The 9,623-nt window shown below is 55.1% G+C and overlaps 1 protein-coding gene across 1 annotated transcript in view; it reads right to left on the minus strand.

Moving 5' to 3' along the window:
• GAL3ST2 (galactose-3-O-sulfotransferase 2) overlaps nucleotides 1-9,308 on the minus strand; it is a 34,720-nt gene extending 25,412 nt beyond the window's left edge. Inside the window, exons 1-5 of the mRNA XM_006902931.1 lie at nucleotides 9,009-9,308; nucleotides 8,506-8,627; nucleotides 8,147-8,287; nucleotides 7,978-8,105; nucleotides 4,315-4,420 (exon numbers count right to left, since the gene is read on the minus strand). Coding sequence (XP_006902993.1) covers nucleotides 4,315-4,420; nucleotides 7,978-8,105; nucleotides 8,147-8,287; nucleotides 8,506-8,627; nucleotides 9,009-9,308 — 797 coding nt within the window. The remainder of the gene's footprint in view (nucleotides 1-4,314; nucleotides 4,421-7,977; nucleotides 8,106-8,146; nucleotides 8,288-8,505; nucleotides 8,628-9,008) is intronic.
• Nucleotides 9,309-9,623: the final 315 nt, after the last annotated feature.

A 9,623-nucleotide genomic window follows, 5' to 3' on the forward strand; every position in this document is an offset into this window, starting at 1 on the left:
AATACAACCTAAATTTTTAAAAAAAATGAAAAATACAACCTAAATTAAAAAAAAAAAGAAAGTGGAAACTATCAAACAGTATCATTAATATCACATGCAAGTATAATACTACTGAAGACCATTCAAAAACGGCTAGAACAGTGCATAGATAGGGAACTGCCAGAAAGTCTAGCAGGATTTAAAAGAAACCATGGCACCAGGGATAGCACTGGTCATGTTAGATGGATCCTGGATGAAAGTAAGGAATACCAGAAGAAAGTCTACTTGTGCTTTATTGACAATGGAAAAGCACGACTGTGTGGATTACTTGGTGTGTGTTCTGAGCAAAGAATAGGAGCAGCTGCACTGCATGAAGGACTCAGCACCAAAGCTGAAGAAGGCTTGGCAGACACTGATACACATAAGACACAAAGCTTTCTTGCCAAGAGAGATGAGGACTTGAAGTAGTTTATTAATGTAAAACTACAACCTGCAGTACGGATTACATCTCCACATTTAAAAAAATTTTCACAACTCAACCAATAAACAACATCATGATAAATGGAGAAAACACTGAAGTTGTCAAAGATTTCCTTTTACATGGATGTATGATCTGCACCCATAGAAGCAACAATCAAGAAATCAAAGGTGCTTTGGGGTGTTTGCTAGGAAAAGCAGTGGTCACAGAAGGAACACACACACACCCTGTCACTGTGTCGCTGCTCAGAGGGTGGCCCCAGCAGCCGGGAAAGTTCCAGTGGTCCGTTCCAGGCACAGCTGTCACTACGGTAGGGTGCAGGGTCCCACTCCAGGGCCACTCCCAGCTAACGTATCAGGGGCATCACCTCTCTTGCTTGGTAGGTACAAGCTCCTAGTGGGAGGGGACAGGCTAAGGGGGGTGTGTGCATACACCAGAGACCAGGTGTACTGACCAGGACACCAGAAGAAGGAAGACCGGCTGCAGCCTATCCCTGCACCTGTCCTGACTGGGCTCTCAGTGGCCTCTGCCCAACAGCAATGATGTTATATTTTCCATGTAGTCAAGACTGGGGCACAGTTATCGTTTCATTATAAAAGAATCATGTTCCCTTGTGTACCTTAAATTAAAAAAGCAATGTTGGAATTATATAGAAATAAAACTTGTCTGAAAATTGAGGGGTGGGGAATATAATAAATCAAAGGTCATTTTGCACTAGGCAAGCTGCTGCCTTGTAAAGCACTGAAAGGTGTCACTTTGAGGACCTTGGGGCACCTGGCCCAACCTATGGTATTCTCAATCTCCTCCTACACATGTGACAGCCGGACAATGAGTAAAGACACCCAAGGAAAGCTGATACTTTAAAATTGTGTTGGGGACGAATATGAAATAGACTATGGACTGCCAAAAGAACAAACAATTCTCTCCTGAGGCGTAGCCAGAAAGTTCCTAAGGAGGAGGTAGGACTTCACCTCACATACTTTGAGCAGGCTGTCAGAAGGAACCGTCTCTGCAGCAGAGCACCATGCCTGGGAGAGGGTTGGTGAAGACCCTCATTTAGGTGGGCTAGCACAATGGCTGCAGCAATGAATGGTTGTCAGGGCAGCACATGGCCAGGCAGGGTCTCCTGCTGCTGTGTTAGATCCCTGAGTTGGAACCAGCTTGACCACCCTTCACAACAGAGAACAGAAGAGAGATAGTGCTTAAGAACAGAGAGGGGGCACTGGGTGGCCACCATCCAGGACACTGGCCCTCGGCCCACTGGCCACTCTTACAGACTCACACTGCTCTAGAGGCTAGCTTCCTCCCTGGAGGCGCATGCTGGTCCACACTTATGGCCCACTGGTGTCCTCAGCTTCAGATGCACAGCCAGCTGTGTCCACTCTGCACAGAGGAGCCCTGTGTTTACCAGGGAAGCTGCCTGGCACCAAAATCCGTCCCATGGGGTCCAGGCCCATCTCACACCCTCCTCAGGCTTATAGTGAGCCCCCTGCCACCAAGTGTCCCCCACTGCTCTGTCTTGACCCAACTGCCTAGAACCTCTGGCTACCAGTGACACTGCTCCCATCACAGGCCCTCATCACAGCCATAACCTGATGCCCCCCTTCTAGCCACCCATCCTAGATCCTGCCCCTTCTGTGGATCACCTCAGGGTTTACTGGGCCAAGGGCTAGGATAGGCTGAGTGAGCCTGACTGCCTTGGAGCCAGCTCCTTTGACATTGGTAGGTCCTACTGACACTGCTCTCAATCCCTGGGTTTAGCAATGTGGTCCTTCTGCTGGAGGCCCAGTCACCCCTGTAGTCTCCTCAGCTCACACAGCCCCTCCAAGGCCTCTGTCCAGTGATGTCACTAGGGTTAAGGTCACCAGTGCTAAAGTCCATGGTGTCACCCTTCCTAGGGAATGGACCAGTCTGATCCCTTCCCCTGTCTCCTCAGAGCCAAGCATGGCATCCCTGTTCTAACCCAGCCTGGCCAGTCAGCCTCTGGCCACTGCCCTACTTGGGCATCAGCCCCAGTTTGGGGTCCTGTACTCCACACAGACTGGGTGACCCTGACTGGTTGGAAACACTATCTTGGATCAGACCAGCAGTCTTTCCAAGCATGGTGCCCTGACGGCCTTGTTGGTCCCTAAACAGGCTGCCTGAGGAAGACTGGCCTAATATGGTCCAGTGTGGTGCGTGGCTCCCATCCAACTCCAGGTATGTCCCCAACAGCGCCTTCCCTGAGCCAGCCAGCCAGCCAGCCTGTGGCCATCACAGTGCAGTTAGATACTGCGGTCCCCAAGTGTGGAAGCAGGGCTACTCGGCCTCACTGAGGAACAGCTGGACACACCCAGGCTGTCACCTGGTGTGGCTCCACAGCTCAAGCTTCAGGGGACATTTCTTCCCTGAACGTGAGTTGAGCCTTGTTCAACCGGAAATGCAGGTTCTTGAAACCTGGGGTGCTATGGCCAGGACCCACAGTCCAGCCATGGGGCCCACTGAGCACCCGTTAAACTGTCAGCACAATGTATCCAAGGTGGTACTGGCTGAGTAGACATCAGGACTGGCAACTTCAGCGGGGGGGGCTGTGCACTGACCCCACTACCACTCGGGTCTCTCTAGGACCCTGCCCTGGCCCCCTTTCTGTGTCCACTCCCCTAGCCAAGTGTGCTGGCCAGCGAGATGAGCGTTCCAGTGTTTGCATGACTCGGAAAGGACAAACAGTAGATGTCATGCAGGTCACAGTGTGGGGAGGGAGCAGAAAGGACAGTGACTCAGCGGAAGGGCTTTGCCCTGAGCCCCACCCCCCCAATAGTGAAGGACGAGGTGCCGGAGCAGCCTGACTACCTGACCTGGGATCAGAAGAGGCAGAGACAGACCCCACAGGAATCCAAACGAGCATCTGGCATTCATGGGCACCCAAGACCCCATCCTGACTCTCAGCCACAAGCTACACACCCTCCAGGCCAGCTGCCCAGTCATCACCAAGAGCACTGGCTGACCATCAGGGGTCCAGACTAGCAAAGGGACCCCGGACCTTGTCTTTACAAACAGTGTCCACAGTGTGGTTCATCCTCACGAAAAGCTCTTACTTCCACCCCTCATCTGGGCCAGGTCTGTAGACATCTGGCTTCCAAGTCACACTGGGAAATCTGGGGGAACTTTCCCAAACCACCAGGAAACCAGGCCACAGAAATCCAAACCTCCTCCTTCAACAAATATAAAAGCTTATGTACCCTCAGGGGAGACTGGCACCAGGTGGGCACCTCTGCGCATGTGGCAACAGAGACCACTGACAGGGAGGTAAGCTGGTTATCCAAGAACAGGACCCTTTCCCCTGGTGCCCAGAGTGTCCTAACATCCCACACACACTGCAGCTGGACTCCACAAGCAGGAGTGTAGGGTGACTGACCCGGGGACTCAGCTCTGAGGCAGCATCTCCACAGAACTGGTCAGAGGGCAGGACACAGGATTCACCAGAAATCCCACCAGCCCATCCTTCACTGTGCACCTGAGCCACACAGCTGTCCCCTGTCAGAGGACACACCTTGAGGGCCACAGCTTACACACACACAGAGGCACAGCCCCTGCACACAGGGACACAGTCTGATGCATGGAGGGACATAGGCCTCACATAGCAGGACACATTCCTGACTCCAGAGAATCCGCACCCCAACCCCATCCTGGCAAGAGTTAACATTCGGAGACGGAGCCAGGGGAGGCTGGATTCTGAGGAGGATTAGTGGGAAATGGCTCCCACGTCTTAAGGCTGTATACTGCAGACAATCACACAGCACTTCTTCCACATCTCTCAGACTACCTGACAGTGTAAACTGTCCACTCGCGCTGAGCAGGCCCCCAGCTCCACACCTCACCTCTGCCAGCCACTGGCCCCTGACAGCATGCTGGCCTGGACAGCAGCTTTGGCCGGCTCCAGGAGATCAAGGTCAGATGTCCAGCCCCCACCCCAGGCTGCAGGTCCTGGGGAGTCTGGTTGCCCAGGTGCAGTACCACCCAGGGCACGATCAAGATCAACTGTATAGACAACCTGTCTACCCAAAGACGCTCACCTGCCAGCTCAGGTGGGAGGCCACTCCCTCGCTTAACCCCAAGTGCAGTTTAACCATTCCCTCCCCAGGAAAACCCAAGCCTTCTTAGTCCCAGCTAGGTGAGGCAGTAGCCCAAACCTTGACCTTGCTCTCCAGCCACTTCCTTGACTGGCTGCAGCTGCAGGATCATGGGCAGAGACCCTCACAGGTACGAGATGGGGGCCTCTGGCTTCTGCCCACTCCAGCAGCAGGGTCAGCTCACTCCTCAGCGTGACCTTGGGAAGCTATCCCTGGGCAGCAGGCTCAGGGAGCCTTGACAAAGGCCAGCTCACCAGCAAGCATGCTGGCCCCTGTCTGCATCAATAAAGTCTGAAGTCCAGCCATTGTGAAGAGAGAGGAAGGAAGAACGGGCCAGCACAAGTGCGGTCCGGCTTTTCCTTTCTCCCATCTTTGTCAATGTTTGTTTTGTGCCAAAAGAAAATTTAAGTAGCTGTTTTGAAGATTTGGAAGAGAATGTGGAAGGAGAAAGCAGTCCTAGTATCTGCAGAGACCTGGGCAAGGAGGCATTTCCTCCTTCCAGGAATAAAGATGCAAGGCTCCAAGGCGGGATGGACAGGGGATGTCTTTAATGGTTGGTAGGTGTTGTTCACAGGGCGAGATGTCCCTGCAGGGCTGTGAGGAAGGAGCCACCGGGGGACAAGCTGTCACCTCTGTTCCCAATGTTGACCTCTTTCCTTCTGTGGTATCCCAAATGGGGAGCATCCTCTCCCAAACCAGCAAAGCCTTGAACCAAGGAGCACACACGTAATCTGATGGTGTTGCCCAACCCCCCACCTTCCCGTGGCAACTGCCGTCAGGTGGGCACACTGTTCCCACTGGTGATAGATGTGGGATGGGCACACTATCAACAGTGATGGACAGGGGGTGGGCTCACTGTTCCCAGCTATGGATATGGTGGGGATGTGCTATCCTCAGTGATGGACGAGGGGGGGGTGTGCTCTCCTCTGATGACGGACATGGGGTGGGCATGCTGTTCCCTGGTGATGGACATAGGGTGGGTGTGCTTTCTTCTGGTGATGGACATGGGGTGGGTGATGGACTTAGAGTTAAGTGTACTGTCCTCACTGATGGATGTGGGGTGGGTGAGATGACCCCAGTGATGGACATGGGTTGGATGTGCTGTCCCTAGGTGATGGACATGAGATAAATAATGGACACAGTGTGGGTGATGGATGTGGGGAGGAAGTGTGGCCCCCAGCGATGGATGTGGGGTAGGTGGTGGATGTGGGGTGGTGATAGACATGGGGTGAGTGTGCTGTCCCCTAATGATGGACATGGGATGGGTATGCTATTCCTCAGTGATGGACATGTGGTGGGTGGGCTGTCCCTTGGTGATGAATGTCATGGCCCAGGATTGTGGTCACTGCACTCCATTCACAGTCATCTCCCCTCCATCACTCTCTTCTCGTGTAAGGAAGCCTGAAATTGGACAAGGGCCCACCCTGTCCAGAATGAGACCCTGGTGCTGCAGCAGTGGAATCTTTCCCTTGTGTGTAGGAGACCTAAGTTCAATTCTTGGCCACTGCACTGGACATAGAGAGACTCCACCTGTGGTCAGTGGGGGCTTGGGATGCTGAGCTAGTCTCGGGGAGCTTGCAGCCTGAAGGGGACTAGAAAGAGGATCTGGTGACCATGCCGTCCATTAGAACCCTGCGGGTCGCAGTGATGTGGTCCCAGCATGTGTGGGTCACCTCAGTCAGACACTGAGGTGAGGAAGTCTGCACCCTGTTTACAAACAACCATGTCCATCCGTGCAAGACCTAGGACCCAAACCCAAGAAACATAGCTCTGACTATTGCACATGACCACATCTGTCCTCACCACTTCTCAGCCTCAAGCCTCATGCCAGTGCTCACAGAACGTCCCTCTTCCCAGGACTGGTCACAAGCTCACAGGACAGGACAAGATGCACCCAATCTTCACCAAAGCGGCAGAGAGGAGTAAGGCCCAGGCCAGGGCAGGGCCTCAGGAGTCAGGCCACAGCCCCGTGTTGACCCTTCCTCATCCACCTCCTCAGTGTCGGACCCTTAGCAGAATGCTTGTCCTCACCTATCTCTCATCCTCATCCGTGCTGGCCTCTGGTTGGGGCGACAGCCAGCTCTGCACCCCCAGAAGGGTCCCTTCTGCATTTACAAACTCAGGAGCCAGAATGTTCTTTTCCAAAACTTGGAGTAGGGTCTGGACCTACTGTGGCCCTGCTCATGTCCCAGAGGTGTGTTGTACCTTACATGGACCCCACCCACTCCTGCACCCAGGCATGGAGGGGCAACTAGAGAAAGCAGAGGCCACTCTCCAAGGTTGGGGGACGTGCTGGACCCAAGAGTTTTCATGGCACACTTTCCTGCTGACCCTGGAGGTCAGGGATGGGATCTCAGGGGAACACAGAAGCCCTAAGGCTGCCCAGGGCCCAGGTCCATCCTCATCCCTCAATCACACTGCATCCCTCTCTCAGTGGCTGTCCAGGACCCAAAGTCCATCTTCACCCCGGACTATGCTGCCTGCCTCTTTCAGAGAATCTCCATGACCCATCTTTTCCCTGGACCATGTTATACCCTCTCTTAGGAGCTGTCCAGGGACCAGGTCCATCCCCACCCCTGGACCACACTGCCTGCCTCTCTCAAGGATTCCCCATGGTGCAGGCCCATCCTTGTCCCTGGGCTATGTTGCCTCCCTCTCTCGGGGACTGTCCAGGGCCCAAGTCCATCTTCATCCCAGGGCCATGCTGCCTGACTCTCTCTGTCCAGGGCCTAGGCTCATCCTCACCCCTGGGCCACGCTGCCTCTTTCTCTCAGGGACTATCCAGGGCCCAGGTCCATCCTTTGCCCCTGGGCCACTCTGCCTCCCTCTGTGATGTCCAGGGCTCATAGAGACTTTGGAGCTCAGTGTTATGGTTCCACTCTCCATCAAGCAGCCCATCTCTCGGAGGCCACAGGTAGGGCCTGGGCAGCCTCAGGCCACACATGTTCAAGCACCACAGTCCACTTCCTCCCTGTACATCTGTGGGTCAGTGGGGTCTCATGTGGGTTATCAGCCCTGACCCTGCATATGACTCTACTTGGGGGGAGGGGACGAAGCTGGCACTGTCCCAACAAGACTGATGGAGGAAGCTGCTCTCTCCTGCTCCTCAGGGCCTGGTCACATGGCACGGTGGACAGTGACAAGCAGGACCTGCTGGCGATGATGCTAGATCTTGCTGGGGACAGTGACAGACGTGAAAGGTATGACGATAGGCAGACATGCCAGTAGATAAAGCCTGCTGTCATTTATCTCAACCAGGAGCTCACTCTGGTCCCCTACTCACCTCCTTCATGCCGGGAACCAGGGTCTGGCTAGGTCACTGTGGCCTCACAGGGAGAATCCAGGGCCACCTCATCCCCTTCCCTGTCCCACCTCACCTACAGCCCATCTCAAAACCCCTGCAAAGCTCACCTCCTCCCATCCACAGCTGAAGGGAACCAATCTGGATTTCCCCCCACTTCTCAGGCACCCGGCAGAACCTGGCCCAGCAAACCTCTGTGACAGCAGAGATCTTACAGGTAGTACCAGTGAGCACAGACCTAGACAGGCATGTCACAGCCAACAGGGGCATGGCCAGTACCTGGGCAGCATGGACTCCACCATGAGGGACGCTGTGCCCAAGCAGAGGTGTCCAGGTGTCACAGTCTGCATGCAGGTCCAGTCCAGGACATTGTGGGTGGGCAGCCAGTACACAGTCCTGCCCAGTGAGGAGCCCACAGCCCTGCAGGTGTCACAGCCCTGGTCAGCTACATCCTGCTAGCCTCACCGGTGGCCTAATGGCATTATGAGTCCAGCCTTGCTGGCATCACTTCTTGGGTGGACCCGAGGTCCCCTGATCAAATGCCAAAGCACAAGGGGTGGCCTCAACGTGCTGGGCGTCGGGTGTGGGTGGGGCGTGCTAGCCGGCGCTGCCTCCTCAGCCCTCTCAGGCCCTCCTACACCTTCTGCATTCCTTGCTGCAAGTGGGGAGCACCAGCTGTGTCAGCAGAAAACACTTCCTCTTCACCTTGACTTTCCACTTGCAGCCCAGCATCCACTGTGACTCCAGAAACATCCTCCATCTGAGGACCCCAGAAGGGGACACTGAGGGGAGGCCCAGCCCAGCCGGTAAGCTGTCCTAGGAAGCTGGTGCCAGCAGGCCCAGGGCCTGAGCACACCACATGGGTGCTGAGACCTCTGACTCTGTCTCAACTGCATCCCAGGACTATATAACAAACCCCACACAGGGTTACAGGCGCAGATGCATGTCCGCTGGCTATTCTGAGGGCTGGCAGACTGGATGCAGGGTCAGCAGGGATCAGCAGGTCAGGGCTCCCTCTGACGACTTCAGGGGAGGGTCCTTCTTATCTGTCCAGCTGCTGGTATTCCTTGGCCTAAAGTGCCACAGCCCACTATCTTTGCCTATTTTTCCTCTTGGAAGGATCAGGACCTACCCGACTCACCATGACTGGAGTCACACTGAGAGCTTCAACTAGAAGTTGAGGCATGATGGCTGCAACAGTGGGCTCAGACAGAGCAGTGGATGTGGCGGGCAGTGGGAGCAGCAGGGGGCAAGGGCCAGAAGGCCACAGGGACTTGGGGAGGTAGAGATGTGGGAGCATGGGCACCTGGGGAGGTGGGGTCGCAGGGGTATGGAGGTGGGTCAGGGAGGTGAGGAGAGTGAAGGCCTGGGCAACATCTCCCAAAGACACAGGCTCACTAGCGTCAGGACCGACTCCACAGCACTGACAACTTCCAAACATAGTCACGATCCCAGGCATCAGATGAGGAAATGGGCCTATTCCCACCAGCAGAGGGGGTTGGAAGGGGGGCTGTCCCTGGGCCCTCAGCTCCTCCTGTCCTCCGCACCCACTGACCTGTGCCCTATGAGAGTTGTGTCGTGTGAGCTGTGCGTCCTGTGGGGTGTGTGACCTTGGGTCCCATGGGTGTGAGCTGGGGATTGCAGACCACGTCCCTACATATCCCTTCCCCAAAGCTGGCCACCCATCAGGAGCCTGGGGCTGGGACCACACAGGGGGTCACATCTGGCTTTGATCCCCCAGCCTTCACAATCAGGG

This window comes from Elephantulus edwardii, unplaced genomic scaffold (assembly GCF_000299155.1).
Source record: "Elephantulus edwardii isolate Elephantulus edwardi_28Jun2011 unplaced genomic scaffold, EleEdw1.0 scaffold00472, whole genome shotgun sequence".
NCBI classification, from domain to species: Eukaryota; Metazoa; Chordata; class Mammalia; order Macroscelidea; family Macroscelididae; genus Elephantulus; species Elephantulus edwardii.